The sequence below is a fragment of the Pipistrellus kuhlii genome, unplaced genomic scaffold (assembly GCF_014108245.1).
Source record: "Pipistrellus kuhlii isolate mPipKuh1 unplaced genomic scaffold, mPipKuh1.p scaffold_m20_p_3, whole genome shotgun sequence".
Taxonomy (NCBI): Eukaryota; Metazoa; Chordata; class Mammalia; order Chiroptera; family Vespertilionidae; genus Pipistrellus; species Pipistrellus kuhlii.
In genome coordinates, this window is record NW_023425529.1 from 10,368,711 (window position 1) to 10,389,957 (window position 21,247).

The 21,247-nt window shown below is 37.4% G+C and overlaps 1 protein-coding gene across 8 annotated transcripts in view; it reads right to left on the reverse strand.

Annotated features, from left to right (window-relative positions):
* UTP20 (UTP20 small subunit processome component) overlaps window positions 1-21,247 on the reverse strand; it is a 91,981-nt gene that overhangs the window by 69,849 nt on the left and 885 nt on the right. For all 8 annotated transcript variants that reach the window (XM_045587607.1, XM_045587608.1, XM_036454935.2 and 5 more), the window contains exons 2-14: window positions 20,949-21,029; window positions 17,109-17,175; window positions 16,857-16,989; window positions 16,220-16,408; window positions 12,044-12,125; window positions 11,180-11,317; window positions 10,584-10,739; window positions 9,657-9,803; window positions 9,436-9,570; window positions 8,215-8,292; window positions 6,274-6,452; window positions 499-654; window positions 275-363 (exon numbers count right to left, since the gene is read on the reverse strand). In XM_045587607.1, coding sequence (XP_045443563.1) covers window positions 275-363; window positions 499-654; window positions 6,274-6,452; window positions 8,215-8,292; window positions 9,436-9,570; window positions 9,657-9,803; window positions 10,584-10,739; window positions 11,180-11,317; window positions 12,044-12,125; window positions 16,220-16,408; window positions 16,857-16,989; window positions 17,109-17,175; window positions 20,949-21,029 — 1,630 coding nt within the window. The remainder of the gene's footprint in view (window positions 1-274; window positions 364-498; window positions 655-6,273; window positions 6,453-8,214; window positions 8,293-9,435; window positions 9,571-9,656; window positions 9,804-10,583; window positions 10,740-11,179; window positions 11,318-12,043; window positions 12,126-16,219; window positions 16,409-16,856; window positions 16,990-17,108; window positions 17,176-20,948; window positions 21,030-21,247) is intronic.

Below are 21,247 nucleotides of genomic sequence, written 5' to 3' on the forward strand. Positions count from 1 at the left end.
GCAGCCTGGGCCTGGGAGACAAGGAACAAGACGCAGCCTGGGGCCGGGGGTGTCTTATTTCTTTGACCTTTAGATTCAGCTTATGTTTAAACCGCCCTGATCTGGTCACCAGGTTATGAAGTACAAGTGCAACACCTCCTGTTTGCCCTCCTTTTTCCGCATTTATCACATAGGAGCCTAGGCCAGAACACAATGCAGCACTATTCTCTGGCATTCTGTGGGATTATAACGACTTTGGGTGTGTCAGAAGAGAAAGACAGGAATTGTTACTGACCTTTTCCAAAGCTCCCTTTGTCAACAGTCGTGAAGAGTGACTCTATAAAGCATGTGACAAGGGGTATCACCTTCTCTTTCTCCAGGGGCCTATCCAAGAAATGGGGAGAAAAAGGAGAAAGTTCACACTGGCTTTTTCATGAAACGGCAGGGAATGGCTAATAAAGGTTTTCACCAGCATGCTAAGAATCTCTTTCAGAAGAAAACACGGTGTATTTTTCTCACCTAATATGAGGTAACACGACAAGGGCTGCCCAAGAACATGAGAGGAAAGTAGAATCGTTACTTGGGGGTAACTGAATTACAGACAGAAGATGGTCCAATACTGGCATCTGTTCCTTTCCTCCCTTGGATCTGGTCTTCTTCAGCCTCACATAGGATCTGCAAGAAGAAGAGATAAACAGCACAGAATGTAATCGCTCTTGCCTGAAGAAGCTGGAGATAGAATTGGGCTCCTTTCCATGTGTGGAGCACTTGGGGAGAGTAGAGAACTGGTGGTGATGGGTGAATATACACAACCAAACAGATGTGCATTGCTTACTGATTTTAGTGAAAGGCTTTTCAACCAAATTGGTTCTACTTTGTCCTATTTTCCCCTTTTAATTTGCTTCATAACTTAAAGGAGGTCTTTTCCAGTTTTAAGTATTATTTCTAAATTTTGTGCTGATGCACATATTTTTAAGAACTGGAGATGTTAAGTTTATTGGAATAAACTGACTTCCACCATCTTCTTTCCTTTTTATATTTTATTGATTTTTTACAGAGAGGAAGGGAGAGGGATATAGAGTTAGAAACATCGATGAGAGAGAAACATGGATCAGCTGCCTCCTACACACCCCCTACTGGGGATGTGCCCGCAACCAAGGTACAGGCCCTTGACTCGAATCGAACCTGGAACCCTTTAGTCTGGAGACCGATGCTCTATCCACTGAGCCAAACTGGTTAGGGTATTTTCTCTTTTTGATATAAGTTTACTACAGTTCCCCTCTCTCCCCACAACTTACTTGCAGTTTCACTAGAAAATTCCATAAAGAAACAATTCATACGTTTTAAATAGAGTGCTGTTCGTAGGAGTGTGATGAAGTCTCGCACAGCCCAGGGTGTGACTCACCCCTTTGTGCAACTTCTCACACTGCTACCTGCCCGTTAGTCTCTATCAGGTATCCCATGCTTGTATTCGGTGACCCTTATTTTACTTAATAATAGCCCCAAAGCACAAGGGTAGTGATGCTGGCAATTCTGAAATGTCCAAGAGAAGCTGTTAAGTGCTTCCTTAAAGTGAGAAAAGTTAGTGTTGCCTGCATGTAAAGAAAAAACATAAGATATATAGGGTTGGTGCTACCCAAGATTTCAGGCATCCATTGGGGACTTGGAACAATATCTTTTGCAGATAAGGGGGAGTAAGGGTAGGTACTATACTCCACAAATGTAGAACAACATCGCAAAGTTCTCATAGTGAATCTGACAAATGTTACTAAAATGATTATGATCTAGAAGTAATTTTCTCTGCTGCTTTAATACGATAAATGGTCACTCAATGATGTTTTCTGATATGACATTCAGTTTTAAGTACTACTTTGGCACTATTCTTGTTAGCCTCTTTTTATTTTTGCCAGTGAACTATACCTTAGTCCTCTTTAAGACAAAAATCTAATCAAAAGTAAAAGCATAAAAACATGTAAAATGATATTTTTATAATTTATCCACCATGTGTAGTTTGCTTAGCTTGTTTCTCAACAGAAGGAGAATATCAGGTTTTTATTCCTTATCATTAAAAGTAACCAAAAAGTTGCATTCCCTTTTGTGTCATACTTATCAGGATACTGAATGTTTGAAAATTCTGATAATTTCATTGGTGATTTCTAAAAATCACTACCTCTTTTTAAAAATATATATTTTATTGATTTTTTTACAGAGAGGAAGGGAGAGGGAGAGTTAGAAACATCGATGAGGGAGAAACATCAATCCGCTGCCTCCTGCACACCCCCACTGGGGATGTGTCGGCAACCAAGGTACATGCCCTTGACCAGAATCGAACCTGGGACCCTTCAGTCTGTAGGCCGACGCTCTATCCACTGAGCCAAACCAGTTAGGGCCACTACCTCTTGATATACAGTCTGTCAAGTCCTAACCATGATTGACCAAACTGCAAACACCTTACAAGTAGCTTTCAAAAAGTGCATCTTTAGTTGGCGTGCCATTTCCTTGTTTCATCACTCCTGCCAGTGAGCTCCTCCACTACAATCCACACCTCTTACCTCATTCTGTGAAGTCCTAAGTGACCTGACCCTTGCCTATGTCTCGCTTCCTCATTCCACTCTCCTATAATAGTTCAGTGCTCCCTATCTGAACAGGCTTGCCTTTTGTTCCTCACTCACACTGGGGCTATGCCTGTCCCAGAGCCTCTCAGCCGCTCTTCCCTCTTCCTGGAGAGCCTTCCTTGACCTGCCTGGCTCCTCCCATCGTTACAACGGAGCCAAAAGTCCCCTCTCTAGAGAAAGTCCAGCTTCTCCACTCACTCTCCCTCCTGACACCGTTTTTTCTTTTCTTTTTATCACTATCTAAATTTATTTTGTTTGTGTCCCTGCCTCACATACTACCTCCATCCCAAGAATGTCATCTTCTCAAAAGAAGGAACCTTTTTTCTCTTTCATTGTTATGCCCCAGAACAGTGGCTGATACAATAACTATCTGTCAAATGACAGAATAAATTCATCTTCCAAAGAGTCTTTTCACATCTATCATCTCTTTTTATACTCACAAGTCTGAGAATGGTTGGATGGGTGACCGAACATTCGCATCTGGCTTATTTCTGTGGAGATGGCAGGAGGAGGTTTCCGTGGAGAAAAGAACACAGAAACTGTGGCGCTTGCCTCGCGTTAGTCACCATGCCTCCATTCATGTTTTTATACTTTTCATGCCACATTCTAAGAAGGATTTGAGAAGGCTGAGCCGGAATGTGAGAGGTCTGACTTGCGGCCTCAGTGGCGGCCTTGGTTTAACTTCGGAGAAGCCAACAACGCAGCTGGCTTCTCCTACCCAGAACCCACCGTTCTGGCCATTTGTAAGAAATTTGCCTGTTGGGGATTGGCTTGGTGCTGCAAAATCCAGAGAAAAGTTCCAACAGAATAATTCTACAGAGGTTCTTCAGTACCCATTCCTTAGGAATCAGAGTTGGGCAAAGAAAAAAACAACAAGGACCCTATTGGTAGGCTTTGAAAGAGAAGCTCCTTTTGAGGTCAGTTATATGAGCAACACATGAAAGAAATAGGTTCCTTCAGAATCTCACGCTCATCAGACTCAAAATCTAACTCTGCTGTGTGACTATTTGGACAATGACACCAACTCAAGGGACGCTGCAATGCCTCAAAGCTGATTACTCAGCACAAACTCAAGGAAAGCAGCAACGGGTCTAACTAATCCTAAAAAAAAAAGAAAATGTTTTATTCCTATGTATTCCTATGCATAATTTCTAGAAGCACACCCACTTGAAGTATTTGAAAAATGATAAGCAGAATCCTTTCACTTGCTTACATAAACTGTTTTCAAGTTCCAAAGAGTATGCATTGCTTTTAATAGATTCAAGAAAGTAATCATGGGCTGAAACCGGTTTGGCTCAGTAGATACAAGCGTCGGCCTGCAAACTGAAAGGTCCCAGATTCAATTCCAGTTAAGGGCATGTACCTTGGTTGTAAGCACATCCCCAGTAGGCGGTGTGCAGGAGGCAGATGATCGATGTTTCTCTCTCATCGATGTTTCTAACTCTCTATCTTTCTCCTTTCTTCTCTGTAAAAAATCAATAAAATATATTAAAAAAAAAAAAAAGCAAGTAATCAATGAAAAGGTATATGGTCTAAGTGCTAAGTCACTTCTTTCTTCCTCTTGCCAGCCTCATAATGTAAACAAAGTTAACAGTTTGTGGAGATGTCAATTCTCCCCAAACTGATCTATAGATTTAATGTAATTCCAGACAAAATCCTAGAAGAGTTTTTTCCCTTTCTTTTTTTTTGTAAACATAGACAAATTTCTTCTAAAAGTTCTATAGAAAGGAAAAGGAACAGGGATAACTGAAACAATTTTGGAAAAAAAATAAAGAAGAATATTTTTTCACAATATTAAGTCTTATTTTAGAGTTATAGTAACAAGACAGTGTGGTATTAGCCTAGAATAGACATATAAGCAATAGGACAAAACAGAGAACCCAGAAATAGACCCACACATTTACACCCAAGTGATTTTTGACAAAAGTGCAAAAGCAGTTCTATGAAGAAGAAAAGTTTTTTCAACAGATGTTGTCAGAGCAATGGACAGCGGTAAGCAAAAAAAAGAATCTTCACCAAAACCTCCTACCTTATATAAAAATTAACTCAAAATGGATCATGGACTTAAATGTAAAACATAAAACTAAAAAACTTTAAGAAAAATAGGAGAAAATATTTGGAAACTACAGTTAAGCAAGGAGTTCTTAAGAGTTGACATCAAAAACATTTTCCATAAAAGCAGAAGTTGATAAACTGGAACTCATCAAAATTTAGAACTTTGCTCTTTGAAAAATCTTTAAGCAAAGAAAGGCAAGCTATAGACTGGGAGAAAAATATTTGTAAACCACATATCCGATGAAAGGACTTGTATCTAAAACATATGCAGCACTCTCAAAACTAATGATAAAGAAAGAAACAAGTTAGGAAATGGGTCAGGAAAAGGAATAGATATTTCACTATGGAGACTATGTGGATGACAGATATGCACATGAAAAGATGTTCAACATCATCAGCCACTAGGAAACTGCAAGTTAAAACTACAATGAGACATCACTAAATCCTATTACGCTGGTAAAAATAAAGAACAGTGACACCATGCAGTGCTGATGAGGATGCCAGAGGCTGGGTCACTCACACTGTGTGGGGAACAGGAAGTGGCACAGCCTTTCTGGACAACCACGTGGCAAGTTCTTATAAAACCAAATATGCACATACCACATACCCCAAGTTCACTTTTGGGCATTTATTTCAGAGAAATAAAAAGTATGTATAGGAATGTTCATAACGGCTTATTCAGAATAGCCAAAAGCTAGAGATGGCCTAAACATCTTTCAACAAGTGAATGACTAAACAATACCACTCAGCAATACGCATCTGAAATGATGTTTGACATAAAAAGGAATGGATTACTGATACAATTTGGATGGGTTTCAAGGGAGTTGTGCTAAGTGAAAACAGCCAATCTCAAAAGATATATTGTACAATTTCATTTATATAATATTCTTAAAATTACAAAATTACAAAAATAGAGGATAGATTAGTAGTTCCCAGGGGGTGGAGATGGAGTGGGGAGAAGGGTGAGTGTGGCTATTAAAAGGTAGCACATGTAGTGAAGGAAAAGCTCTGTATCTTGATCCTGGTGGTGGCAAAACACGTGATAAAACTGCCATACAGAACCTTTATCCATTTACATACTCATGGAGAGACAAATGCTTGTAAATCTAGTAACTTGAGTAAGGTGGGTACAAGGTCAAGTCTTTGATGTCAAGTCTATGAACTCTGCCTAGCCGTAGGTCTCAAACATTATAAAAATGGAATTGTGTATTGTACCAATGTCAATTTTCTAGTTGTGATATTGCAGTGAACTTATGTAAGATGTTACCCCTGGGAAAAACTGGGTGAAAAGTATATGGAACCTCTCTGAAATATTTCTTGCAACTGTATGTGAATGTATTTTAAAACAGGTTAAAAAATTTTAGTCACTTTTTTTTTTTTTTACTTACCATCATCCTGACATTGTGTAACTTTCATGTGTTTTCTATGCTTACCTACACTTTTTGTTTTAGCTTTGCAAAATGGATATTTCACAAATATTCTTGCTTTTTCCTCATCATAACATATCATGGACATCTTTCTAGTTAATACATACAGATCTTCATTTTTTTATGGTATTGTTAATGCATTATTTTTACCGAAAAAGAAAAAAGAAAAAAAAAGGGAATAAAGACGTAGAACTTACTCCACTGTTTGTGGTGAGAAAACCAGAGGGTACCTCTCAATTGCCATCGAGCCAGCAGTGGGAGGTGCAGCTTTGTTCAGAATGAGCTTAGCCAAAATGGCCAGAGCTTCATCTTTGACTGTAGTGTCATCAATCAAGAAGCAATTCTCAATATAATAGAGAAAGCTGGGTAGAAAAAGCTAAAAATAAGAAAGAAAAATCACACTTATTAACAGATACAAATTTCAGAACACCTAAGGAAAAGAAGAGTCTAACACTTCTACAGAGGAAAAAAATATCATAACCAAGAATCAGGACTCATGATGGCATCAGAACTCTCCAAAGGAACAATGGAAGTTAGAAGACAATGGAGTGATACCTGAAAAATTGAGGGAAAATGACAATCTAGAATTCTATACCCAGCCTACTAGCAACATAGTGTGAGGAAAGAAAAAAGACATCTTCTGATTTACTAAATCTAAAAATTTTACTTCCATTAATCTCTGAAGAATGTTCATCAAAATCAGAGAGTAAATTATAACACAAGAAAAAAGTGGGGTCGAGGAAACAAAAGAAAAGAAAAGGATGTTCTAGTCTGACATCTGTGCAGTAGGCTAAGAAAACAACATAGTCAGACTAGAATTGCTCCAGGAGGAATGTCTCCAGAAAAGGTGGGGGTTATCTGACTACATATCTGAACTGCTAGATTATCTGACCAAGTGTCATGTGAAAAGCATTCTACAATGCTGTTGGAAAACAGACTCACTGACCAGCTATTCAAAGAAAACAATTTCCAGTTCTTAAAGAATGAAAAAATTTCAGGAAAAATGTGAAGGTATACAAGAAAGGAATATAATTATAAAATACTCCTTTTTAAATTAGAGTGAAATATATGGTGAATATGAACTCAGCCAAAATCTGTGATACAACTCCCTTAAGATGAGAGGCCTAAAAGAACCATAATTCATCTACCTTAGGAGGAAGTCTATAGATGAGGGCTAAAACAAATGCTTAGAAGAAAAGCAACAAATTCAGATGATTTAAAAATATAAAGTAAACACTAGAAAAAAAAATACCTAAACTCATTAGATGGTTTGCTCCTTGTAAGATGGGAGTGGAAAATAAGTGACTGCCTTCAGCCCTGTTTGACTTTAAATTTTAAACACCATAGAGTACTCCGATAAAGGTAACATTTTTTTAAAAAGACAAAAGGGAACAGAGAAGGAAAATATGCAGTTACTAAAAAAAAATAATAATAATAAATAAATAAATAAATAAATAAATAAATAGGCCAGATAAAGGACCCTCACTGGGCAGGAAGGAACAGAGCTGGTATGTGTACAAAGATGTTTGTTTCTTTGAGACAAAGGGTAATATATATTATTAAAGAATAAAGGGAAAATGAGAGAGCAGATGGGTTTCGATGAAGTATTCAAGGAGTGGCAAATGTTTGATGGGAGTGAGAGGAAAGGGATAAAATAAACTCAGGATTTGATGAGAAAGATTTCGACTTCATTCCATCAGAATCTATTCTGTAGCAATGAAATCAATTAGCAACAACTCTACAAAGCAAAGTGTTTGAGACACTATTTTCCATGCTTCAAATTCACATGAAAATCTCTGAAACTATCTCCCCTACACCCACCACCCAATTTTACCACATGTTGTTTTTTTTATTTTAACTCCCAAAAGGATTATTTAAAAACAAGTTGGTTCCTGGAACTAATATAATATTGAATGTCAAATGTAATAAAAAAAAAATAAGTTTAATGCCTTAGCATATGGAATAAAATTTATCTGTGAAAATTACAATCATTTATAATATATATATATATATATATTGATAGAAACATGCAATACATACTGTTCCTTTAAACAAAAGCAAATAAAAATCACAGAATTTTAAATTTATTTTATTATAACAGATTAAAACAAAACAAAAGGAAACAGTATCTTCCTCACCTGCTCAAACTGCTTCATAGCAAACATGACTTCAGAAAAGTCCAAAATTAAGCGTCTTTCAAATTGGCTCTCAAAAGTCTGTGAACCACAAATAAAAAAAAATTTAATATAAGTAACCAGGGAGTACTTTCCCCATTTCTGGAAAAAACAAACAAACAAACACACACTTCCAAAACGTTCAAGGTCCTCCATTAGCAAGCAGAAAAGTAGTGGGGTGCTCAATACAAGTTAATTGTCACTCGAGGTGGAAAGAACTTGACTGCTGAGTCTGCGGTTGTGAGAGGGACACACCCAGGGGGAGACAGACAGAAGCCCTCTGGGGAAAGCAGCTGGAGTAATTCTGTCCCCGGCTCAGCCTTCTCCATGGGAACTTACACAGACGTGAAGGGCTCTGTGTTTCTAGTGATGACACAGGGCTCTGCCAGAGCTGTTCGGTTCTCTCCAGAAACAGAATTACACAGGAGCCAGCAGCACCATTCAAACTTTCCTCTCTAATTCCTACTGTGCACTACATGAGCTAGGAAGGACCCAATTGATCTATTTTCAATCCCACTCCCCTCCAATCCAACTTCTAAACTCACTCAAATGCAAATTTCATCAAATCATTTCCTTGTCTTCCAGGTCCCTCCAACTTGCAGGATAACATCCAACCTAACTTTTCAAAGCCAACCAGAGCCTTGCTGACATGATGTACATTGCACTTCCTCATGTGTCCGTATGCTTCAACAGTATACATTTTTTAACACAGCTTTGCTGTTTCCTCTCCTAGTTTTCAACCCCCCAGTCTGACTGGCAGACTGTTATTAACCTTCAAGGACTATCCCAAATACAAGTCCCTTGAAAAGCAATCTCCATCTCTCAACCCCAAACAAAACTAACCACTATGTTTCAATATGGCATCAATAGATTAGTTTGTCAATCTGTAACGACTAACTCCCAGAGCAGCATTCCTTCTTATCAAAAATCATAGGCACCATATTGTCCACGGTGAAATCCAGTCCATACCCAGCGCAATGTAGCTATATATATTTGGTGAACATTTGCCAAACAGATTTAGCTTTAATCACACTATCTTTTCCTTATTATAGAATGCGATTCAAAGATTATAAAGATTATAAATTTCCAGAAGGCAGAGCCTTTGCCATGTCATTTATACTCCCCAGGAGGTTAGTGCAATGATAGACATATTGTTAACCACTCAATTAAGCTGAAGTAAATTACTTTTTCTATAGTTTCTTTGATGAGGGTCTCTGGCAAGGCAACATTTTCGCCTAGGATCAGAGCAGAAATTACATCCAAGAGGGTCTCCCGGCAAGATGTGGAGAGATGGGCTATTTGTAATGTTTGAGACAATACCTGCAGGTAAAAGAAAAAACAATGTGTACTTAGCAATCAGCTTTTAATGATAAACAAACTCTAAGCAAATTAAGTAGAGAACTCACTTTACAAACATCAATAGGCTTGGTTATCTTTGATCCATTCCCATGTTTCACAAGTATCAGATATGTTTCTAACACCCTTTTAATCTGTTCAGAACTTTCACCACAGTTAGTTTGGGTTACTTTTGTATGTAGATCCAGAAGTGACTCCTGCAAACAAAAATTTTTAATTTAAAAGAGAGACTATTTTAACAGAATAACTATAAAATATTCAACTGATCTATTAACCAAATAATGAAAATACTGTGTAAAGCATTCAAAAATTTCACTTACTTTTGTTCTGAGAAAAAAAGGAACACATTTACTGGGAGTCACTAAGGACAATAACAGCTAACATTTCTGAGGACATGGTTGTTAAGCTCCTTATAAGTATTTCCTCACAATCCACATGGCAACCATGAAGGAGACAAAACTATTACCCCACTTACTAGATAAAAAGATGGGGGGATAGAGACATAAATAACTTTCCCAGGTCATCCTATATAATAAAAGGCTAATATGCAAATTGTCTCCTCGACCAGGAGTTTGATGGGAAGTTTGACCAGGGAGTGGGGTCAGCTGGCCAACCTCCCATGTCCCCTCACCCCCAGGCTGGGCCAATAGCCGAATGGGGCAGGTCGGCCAGAGCCCACCAGTGCACAAATTTGTGCATCGGGTTTCTAGTACTAACAATAAGCGACAAGGCCAAGATTTAAATACAGACAGTCTGGCTGCAAAGCTTGCGTTCTTAATCATTATGTCCTACTGCATCTCAAAATATCAAATCAAATCAAAATAGTATAGGAGGTTGAGGGAAGGAAAATTCCATTAAGTGTATAAAAGTATAAGGGCAATTATAAAATAGTCTCCAGGAGTGGTCTACTAAATGAGCAAGAACAATTAACCCTTAGACTCCTTATTATATACAAGTCCTGAAAAATTAGAACTTACTTGCAAACATTCAAAAAATATACCAAAATGTTCTTTGTAAATGTAGAAAGCAGTGGATTTGGCCATGTTTTTTAGTGCTTCTCCAACTAAAATCCATGGCAGTTGAGTTTCTGTTTCAGTAACTGGTCCTAGCTTTTGCAAAATTAGCTTCACTGCCTGTGGGAATTCAAGAGTCATTAAAATAAACATGCAAACCTTCATTTTTAAGTATTACACTGTGATTTCCCACTCTGATAATATTAGTCTCCTTAAAATTAATCTAGGAATAATCAAGGATATTTGAGGGCTATGTCTTAAAAGGAATTTTCTAACTAAGATGGGAATTTCATCATCCAACTGCCCCCACACACCCACTTTTGCTCATTAATCAATTGATGTTACTAGGATTCAGGATGAATAAGAGAGTAATGATCTTGCAAGAAAAAACATCTAGTGATCCAGAGCTTACATTAGGTAAACACTGCTATCAAAGCATTAATGCTCCCCATTTAATGCTATTTATTCTCGGCAGTCTCCTGTCCATCCTTTCAACAAATCTTTTCTGTTTTCTTTTCAACCCCTTTCACAGACTGAAAGTTTTCCTCCCGGCTATTTACCTTTCCTGTACAGGAGTGAAACATATTTCTCACTCCTTTGCACATTTCAAAGAGCAACTGTCCAACTCCTTCTACCTTTTCCGGATGTTCATCAAGATCAAGAAACATTAAATTGAAAAGTGAGTTTTTATCAGAGACCTAAAACAAAAATGAAAATAGAAAATTGTATTTAAAGCACAAATATCCAAATAAAGAAATTTAACTTGTTATTCTACAGATTTATAGTTAAATATAATTAGGACAAAATTCTAGGAACAGACACTTGCAATGATCTCAAACTACTATAATAGTATACTAACACAACATCACACAAGAGAAATTCATTGGTGTAAGGGATGTAACCAAGAAAAACTAGACAAGGAAACATTCTGTCATTTATAGAAAATCATTTTATGAGTATAAAAGACATTTAATATCAATGTTTTTGTTTTAATTACAAAACCCTGTAAAATTTACTATGGAAACCAATACAACTGACATTATGCCATCAGTTTCTTCCAGGAAATCCTTATAAAAATTCTTGTTGATCTCACTGTTCATGTATTTACTGGCTTGAATTAGGTGGCACTTTTAAACACACATACACACACAGATGGAGAGTGAAAACTACCAAAAGCCTAAATAATAACAAAAGAATGACCCAAATTATTTCACATTAGTAAGAAGACTAAACCTATGGTGATATAAACTCAAAATACTTATGGTGTGTGTGTATATACATAGACAGACACATATATACACATATATAAACACATATACATATATGTAATTATTCCATAATAACTACATTATAAAAGATATCAGGCTTTTGTTCATCAGGTTCCTGAGAATTAATGAGCAATAAACATAAAATACCAGACTAACCTTTCTCATCAAAAATGTAAAGCTTTCAGCAGCAAAATTTCTTATATGTAGTTTTTTATGAGCCAGAAGCGTACTATACATCCTATAAATGGAAAAAAAAAAGTTTAGTAATTATAATTTTAATAAAGATGAGCTAAATGCCAACTATATATTCAACTAACACTGAACTAGGTATAAAAGGAATATGTAGCAGGCATAAAACAAGTTTAAAATCTCATTTGATTACCAAAACACCCACCCACATTGCTGGAACAGAAGATTAAGGTCACAGAAATTAAGAAGCAAGGATTGGTGGTACGGGACTTGTAGGGAGGACTCCATAAAAAGTCGAAACTTGTAGTGAGCCCTGAACAAGAAAAATTCAGGTGAATACCAAAGTGCGTATCACTAGAGATAAAAGCCAGATCAAAGACAGAGTTTGCAGAAATGATCATGGTCAAGAGATAACAAGGAGGCGTCTGCCAGTAGGGGCAGGGAGCTGCAGATAAAGCCATCCAGTAAGCAGGTGGCTCTGAACACCAGGCAGAAGAGTTTGGACTCCAGCTTACATTCATGTAGGCACTCCCTCTGTTACTTTACTCAGCACAACTCTATAGCATAGGGAGTATTAATATGCCCATTCTACAGATAATGAAATTGAGGCCAAAAGCCTACTCAACCTGCTCAAGGTCAGAGAGTCGTGTAGATATAACTAGTTATTTGTATAATCACTGTTTAAGTTGGTCTCCCTAATGACAGAAAGGCCATATCTCTATTGCCTAACAGTTCCATGCTGATAGCAGGTACTAACATTGGATGAAAAAAAAATGAATATTTTCAGAAAGATGCATTTAGCAGCAATATACAGGATGAAATGAAGAAAGAAGGACCTGACAGTCCAAGAAGAAAGCTGCTTAAGCCATACAAGCTTGGGAGAACAATAGCATGAAAGAGGTTGGTGATGGAGGGAATGGTGAAGGATGGACTCGAGAGATATTTCAAGAGTCCCTGCAATGGAACCAAAGACCTAACAGTGTCCACAAGGTCCTCTATGATCTGGCCGCCTAACAATCAAGATCCTGACATCACCTAATTACTCTGCCTTATATCGGGTCTAGTAATAATTAATGTCGTTTTTAAACATTCGTTTAAAATCTTGCTTGGCGTTGACTTGTATTGACATAACCTTCAAACACGTGGTATCTACAGAACGTGTGAAGTGCAATTAACAAGTTTTGCTTGAAAAAGTCTGTGTTTGGTTTGGTTTTTGTTGCAAAACTAGGGCTAAGAAGGTGGCGGATGAAGAGCATATTCGGCACTGCATGCTTTACGAATTCCAATTAGGAAGAAAAGCAAGTGAGGCTGCAAAAAACATCTGTAGTGCTCTTGGTCAAGATGCGGTTAGCGCCAGAAAATGCCAGCGTTGGTTTGAGAAATTTCGCGAGGGAAATTTTTCATTAGATGACAAGAGTGGTCGAGGCCGTGTGTCCAATTTTGATCAGAAAGCTCTTCAAGCTCTTTTGGTGCAAAATCCTCAAATTACCCAACAAGAGCTTGCGACAACTTTAAATTGTTCACAAAAAACAATTTCCAATCAATTGCGTGCACTTGGCAAAGTCCAAAAGTTTGGAAAATGGGTTCCTCATGAGTTGACCGACAATAACCGTAATCAAAGAGTCACAATTTGCAGTTCGCTCCTCTCTCGTCAAAACCGTTTGCCGTTTTTAGAGCAAATTGTTACCGGAGATGAAAAATGGGTGCTTTATGTTAATTTGAAAAGGCGGCCTCAATGGTTGGACAAAAATGAGGCTCCGCAGCCCACGCCAAAACCTGACTTGCATGCGAAAAAAGTGATGTTGTGTGTTTGGTGGAATTTTAAAGGAATTCTTCATTATGAACTTTTACCATCTAACCAAACCATTACAAGTGCAGTGTATAGTGCCCAATTGGAAAGGTTAGCCCAAGCTTTAAGAGAAAAAGAACCCGCGCTGATTAATGGGAAGGGCGTAATTCTTCACCAGGATAACGCACGACCGCATATTGCAAGAATCACTGCTGAAAAACTGCGCCAGTTGGAATGGGAAGTTCTCCCTCAACCTGCATATTCTCCTGATATTGCCCCTTCCGATTACCATATGTTTCCTTCTTTGCAAAACTTTCTTCTTGGAAAAAAATTTAATAATGAAGAATGCCTCAAAAATGCATTGACCGAATTTTTTGCATCAAAATCACAAGAATTTTACAACAGAGGGATTAAAATGCTTCCTGAGCGTTGAGCACAAGTAGTAGAAAACAACGGCAACTATATTGTTGATTAAATTTTGTTGTATTGTTTAAATAAATTCGATTTAAAAAAGTATTAGAAAACGACATTAATTATTACTAGACCTTATACATGCCACTCAACCACCCAGGCTTCCTTGTCCAGCCCTACGCAAGCCAGGATGTGCCCATGTTGTCCCCTCCCTGCTAAAATGTAAACTTTGAAAGAAAAGGGATTTTGATCTGTCTTTTTGAGACTATATCTTAAGTGCCTAACACATAGACAGTATTCAATTCAGTGAACTGACTGAGTAGGTAACAGAATGAAGAGGATCTGGAGTCCTTGAAGACACTAGTCGAAGATGCCTCAAAGGCACCAAATCTCAGCGATGGGAAGAATGATGGTGTCACTATTAGAAACGGGACAACCAAACAGGGCCTGCATAAGGACATATTTACTGAACATATGAATAAATAAAACGAGTTGGCTTGAATGAGACTGTACTGACATTGGTTTCAGTAATACTCAAGTGAAACTGTCCAGGCCATTGAAGATGCGATATTCAAAGCAAATAAATTTCGAACTAGGGAAATGACTTAGGAGACATAAAATTAACAGAACTCACAAAACCAAATAAATTATGTATCTCCCCCAAGATCTCTTAAGTTTTTAATAAAGTAATCGTGGTTTCTAATACATTTGACCAAAAGCTTCATAGATAAATAGTAAAGGCTGCAAAGTATTTCCTTCTTATTTTTTGTTCAAAGAGTAAGGTGAAAGGGAGTAATACAAAAGCAAAATTTACAGTCTTAACCCATACCCACACCAATATGGTAGGGGAGAAGATTTAAACTATGCATTCATGTGGCAATTAAAGTATGCAGAAATAATCAGGACACCAAGTGGAAAATTTCATCAAGTCCCAGATTGAAATCAATTATGAACAATATCTCCCTTTTTTTAAACAAAAGCTACTATGAAATTCATTTTTTTTCCTTGTTCATAAATTTGCTCATAAATCCTGAGTGTCTCTTTTGGCTTAGTGAGTATGATAAGTGCTGGGGAAGTGTAGAAATTTAAGACCATGTTCTTGTACAGATTTGTAGAGGATACTATTACATTATGAACAGAGGTTGTATAATGTAAGTGGTATGGAATGGCAAAGGGGTTGAGCACAAAGCTCCCATTTCTGGCCAAGGTGCCCCGCAGTATTAGTGGAGGTTATGGAATCCAAGCTGGCTTTAATGGGGAGGGAGATATGAGTTCAATCGTTTGGATATAAGAGAAGGTCAGGTCAATGCAGACTAGCAAAGCGGACTGTGAACCATTTTGGCTAGAGAACCAACTTTATATAAGGAAATAATTGTGGACTGGGGTGGAAAAATAATTTGGAATCAGACCAAAGCCAGGGAAAAGGCAATTAAAGGACATACTAAAGCCAGGTAGCCATGTGATATACATGACAGGCGTTAGGCTTGTTTTAACTACATACAAATGAGAATCAGAAATTCTCTCCGGGTTGTCAGTACTCATTATATTTTGCCCTTGACCAAAATATAAAAACCTATGAAACTTAAAGGCTAAACGTTCTCATTATTGCTAAGGATCATTCTATTTAGGGACGTGGAGCACACAGCTGTTTTCACAGAGGCAATCTTGAACACTGAACATGGATACATTGTTTTTGCTCGCAGAACTACTGCAGATAGGGAGCAGGACTGACTGCAAACAGGCATGAGAAATCTTTTGGAGATGATGGAAATGTTCTTAAACTGTATTGTGGCGATGCTTACGTAACTAACTTACCCAACAGCACTGAATTGTCAGTAAAATATAATACGAATTAAAAGGAAAAAAAAAAAAAAAAGAGAGAGAGAGAGAGAGAGAGAGAAAAGAGAAAAAGATAAACCCTCTATTAGAAAGAAAAGGTTCACCTGTATATACTGGGCATGTCCTTCACCATGAGCCTCCACAGGTACTTGTAAAGATACGACAGCGCGGTGAAAGCCCATTCTAACAGCTCAGTGTCCTGAGTCTCCAGGATTGAGGTGATAGTCAGAAAAAAATCCCGAAAATGTGGATAGAAGTCAGTCTGCAGATCTCGTGCCAGCTGTACAACCAAACTGGATTAACAATAAAAAAAAGTAACATTTGTGAGACATATAGGCCAAAAAACAAATGCTGCAAGTCTTTTCATAAACTACAGTTGATTGCCTATGATGACAGGATTAATTAAGCCTTCCGAATCAAATCTTGAGAGGTATAAAGTTTTTCTTATTTTAAGAGTTCAGCAAAGATAAGGCTAACCTAAGAAGGTGCATTCCATCACAAATTATGGTCAACCATTCCCATTGTATCAAAGAAAAATTGGGCTCTCTTAAAAGTATGAAACAAAAGCAAAAAAACATATGCCTAAGATTCTGTTTTATGGCAATGCACTAGTATTCAGACTAACAGAAAAGGTAAATTCTTATTTTTAAACATCAGATCTAAGTCATTTGTAGCTATAAACACAACCATTCATAAAGTTCATACAAATATCCATGAGCTTTCTCTCAACATGCTACTTACTCCAAAAGGGGTTGATAAGCAAAACTGTTCTTGATTTGCAGGTGAGTCTTCAAACTCTGAACTATCTCGTTTTGATGATAGACCAGCTGATTGAATGATTGACATTTGTCAATAACTTCTTTATAAAACTTCCCTGGATGGAAAAACAAACAAACAAACAAAAAACTGTTTTTATCACACCATTATTTAGTTGTTTTGAACATATAAAGTGCAAATGACAGGTGAATAAAATAGAAACAAAGTAGAAAATACCAAAGTGTTCCGTAAGGTTCAATTCTCTCCATTTCAGCAGACCTTCAAAAAAGTAGGTTTCAACTTCCTGCCAAGATTAAAGCAACCCATTAATTATTTAATTCAAAGACAAACCATAATCAAAGTAAATAATAACAGTGATAGAGTAATATCTTAAGACAATGATTGATGATGGTCAAGAATTAAACTTTTATTTCTTAAAAAAGGGCATTAGCTAACATACTTGAAAAGCATTCAGGAGAGATGCTTAATAAAACAAAGTTTTGTTGATTTGGTTGTAGCATATAATTCTCTAAGACCTATAAAACAGTCATACTAAGGAAAAAACTTTTTTTTCTATTATTTTTTTATACTTTTAGGCCCAGAAAAATGCACTGACTCTTCATAGTTATTTAATATTAAGGGGAAGTAATCTGGCATTTCTTAGTAAAATGAAAACCAGGTATACCCTTTGACCTAGTAAGTCCTCCTTTGGAGATATTTCTTATAAAACTTGCAAAGATACAAGCATATAGGTGTTTATTTAGCTTTATTGTAGTGGGGGAGAGAACATAAAACAGCCTAAATACCCAACATAGGAAAATGATTGGAATAACTTGTGGTTTATTCATACTAAGGTATATTATGTGGCAAAAAATGATCTAGACTATATTGAACAAGAAGGATGTTGATAATATACCCCCCAAAGTGATCAAAGTTTCACAGCCAAGTGACAGTAGGATCCAATTTTTCTTTTTTAAAAAGACCTCTATAAACGTTCGCACATATCTGAATGAGAGAAAAGCATGGAAGAATACACGTATACCAACTGCCAATATCAGTTTCCTCAGCGAAAGGGGTGGAGGGCTGAGATAGCACAATAGTCTAAATTCATCGCTACATTATTTAGCTTTTTAACATAGTATATATTACTTTGTATTTTGAAAGTTAAGATCAATAAATTATTACCATACATGTGTATATGTATGTGTATATATGTACATATACATGTATAGAGAAAGAGACGGAGAAAGAGAGGACAAAAACATAAGCACATATACAAACAGCATGCTAGATCCTCCATATATATATATGTGTGTGTGTGTGTATATATATATATATATATATATATATATATATGGTAAAACTTTACAGAGTGCCTTTGAAATCTTTGAAGAAAAAAAAAAAAGAAATAAAATCAATAGTTATGGAGACTAGAAAGGAAGAAAGAGAACCCAATTATATTCTGTTCAGTATCTCTTGAGGCAGAAGGGAAATACATCTAAACAGTTTAAAACCTTAAGGTAAAAGGCATTCCTAACCTGGCACTGTGACTGGCACATGTCAACCACTGGTGATAGACTGTGTCCTTGTCCCTGTCCCTTTGCAATGGGACTTGCAGCCCCTCCCCAAAGAAACAGAGTCTCTTTCCTCACCCTCTGAATCTGGCCTGGCCTCATGACTTGCTTGATCAATAACATGAAATGGAAATGATTCTGTGACTGCCAGAGCTAGGTAAAAGGGATTCGTAGTTTCTGCTTTTGCTCTCTTGGAAAGATTCTGCCATTAAGAAGCCTAGTCCAGCTTATTGGAGAGCAAGAGACTTGACTGAGGCTATTAAGCCCATTTTCTAGGCTCTCTTCTCTACCAACTTAACATTCAATCCTTTAGTACTTTCAACCTCTCCTGTGACTTAAACTATAAACCATATGCTGAATGTTAAGTCAATAATTCCACCTCTCAAGTCACCAGATCCATACATCCAAATGTCTTTTGGACACCATCATTTGGATGGTCACAGGTATATCAAACTTAACCAGCCCTAAACAAAACCAACCCCATGCTCCTCTGATTCCAAAAACTTCCATTCCCTTCCTCCCTGCACATCCAGCAGGTCACAAGCCCTATTGATCCTTCTTATTTAATATCTCTGGAATCCTTCCCTTCTCTCCATTTGACTGCTACTACCATAGTCATTTCTTACTTAAGTAACTACCGAATCCTCACAACTGGTTACCCTGACTCCAGTCCTGCTCTTTCCTCCACATTAAAGCCAGAAAAATCTAAAGCTTAAATCTTATCAACCTCATCATGTCACTCACTCCCCTACCTTACAATCCTAGAATTCCTATAGCTTCAGGATAAAATCCTAACTTAGCTTGCCGTATGAAGCCCTTTATGATCCTTGGCTCTCTCACCAGGTACTCCCTTCCCCCATTCCAGTCACCATCAAACACACACACACACACACACACACACACACACACACACACTCTACATGTTCCTTCTCCCTCAGCCTAAACAGCCTATCCTGTCCTCTTTGCCAAGTCAAGATCTACACAAACAACAAGACTAAAATCAGATATCACTTTAACTATTATACTTCATCTTTTTTTTTAAAAAAAAATTAAATTTATTTTTTATTGATTTCAGAAAGAGAGAAACATCAATGATGAGAGAGAATAACTAGTTGGCTGACTCCTACACACCCCACTCTGGGGGTTTTGCTTGCAACCCAGACATGTGCCCTGACCAGGAATCAAGCCATGACCTCCTAGTTCATAGGTCATGCTCAAACACTGAGCCGCACTAGCCATGCTACTTTATCATTTTTAAAAAATATATTTTATTGACTTTTTTTTACAGAGACAAAGAGAGAGGGATAGAGAGTTAGAAACCTCCATGAGAGAGAAACATCAATCAGCTGCCTCTTGCACACCCCCTACTGGGGATGTGCCCGCAACCAAGGTACATGCCCTTGACCGGAATTGAACCTGGGACCTTTCAATCTGCAGGCTCTATCCACTGAACCAAACCGGTTTCGGCTGCTTTATCATTTTTTACACTCCACCCTATAATCCCAAATAATTTAGGTTAGTCTCCCTTAACTATGAGTTCCCAATGTTATCTAGAGAACATCATTTAACACACTAAATTCATTCAGTGGAGACAAGGCATTCAAAGAGAGAGTGAGCAAAGTCCAACTACAGCCAAGTGATGAACAGTTAGGAACTGAGATCGAATTCCTAAGCTAAAATCATGTTATACTGGATCGTAAAAAGCCTAACAGAGAATTAATAACTTGAGGCAACAAAATAAAACACATATAAATATATATATATATATTTTTTTTTATCTTATTTTATTTTTTATTGATTTTTTACAGAGAGGAAGGGAGAGAGATAGAGAGCTAGATAGAGAGAGAAACACCGACCAGCTGCCTCTTGCAAACCCCCTACCGGGGATGTGCCCGCAACCAACATACATGCCCCTGACCGGAACTGAATCCGGGACCTTTCAGTCCACGGACCGACGTACTACCACTGAGCCAAACCAGTTTCAGCAAGATTTTTTTTTGAGAGGTGTTTTTGCGTTACATCATGGCTAGAAGTAGAAAATAATTATGTAGTCTTAGACCCTTTTAATAAAATGAGAAACTAAGCCCCAGGAAAGTGACTTGCTCATAATTTTTTAAAACTGTAGTTTCAGAATATGGATCTGCAACAGTTCTCAGAACGTATGCGGGACAGGGAGAGGCCGGGATCACAGAAGCCAGCTGAGTATCAAGTCAGTTGTCTAACACAGCATCACCCAACAGAACTTTCTGCAGTGATGGAAATGTTTCATTTCTGCACTTGTTCAATAAGGTAGCAACTACCCACATATGACTACTAAGCATTTAAATTTTAAATTTATTTTAAATCTAATTTGCTATGCACAGCTATTGTATTAGGTCTAATGCATTTCATGTTCATAAAAGAATGGCTTGAAAAAAAACACAACAATCTACTTCTAAGAGGAGGGACTGAAAAAATCTCACTATGAATACTTAGAAGACAGATCAGTAAAACATTCTCTTACCTCATCGTAGCTCGCAGTTCTGTCAATCCGGTGAATAATATCGATATTCACATTTCCCAATCGTTCAGCAAATGTTAGAAACTGCAAGGGAAGGAGGGAGCGCATTTAAGATACACCATCATGTCATACTTATCAAGATAAGCCTACTCCGGTACTATCATCACATACAACGGTACCCTTCGCTTGCAATTTCAGACTTGCATTTTCCGTCAATCATAAAATGTATGATTGAGTTCTAAAACTAAAAGTAGACTATCACTGATAAATCCAGAGTGTCAAAACAAACTGAAAGACACAGA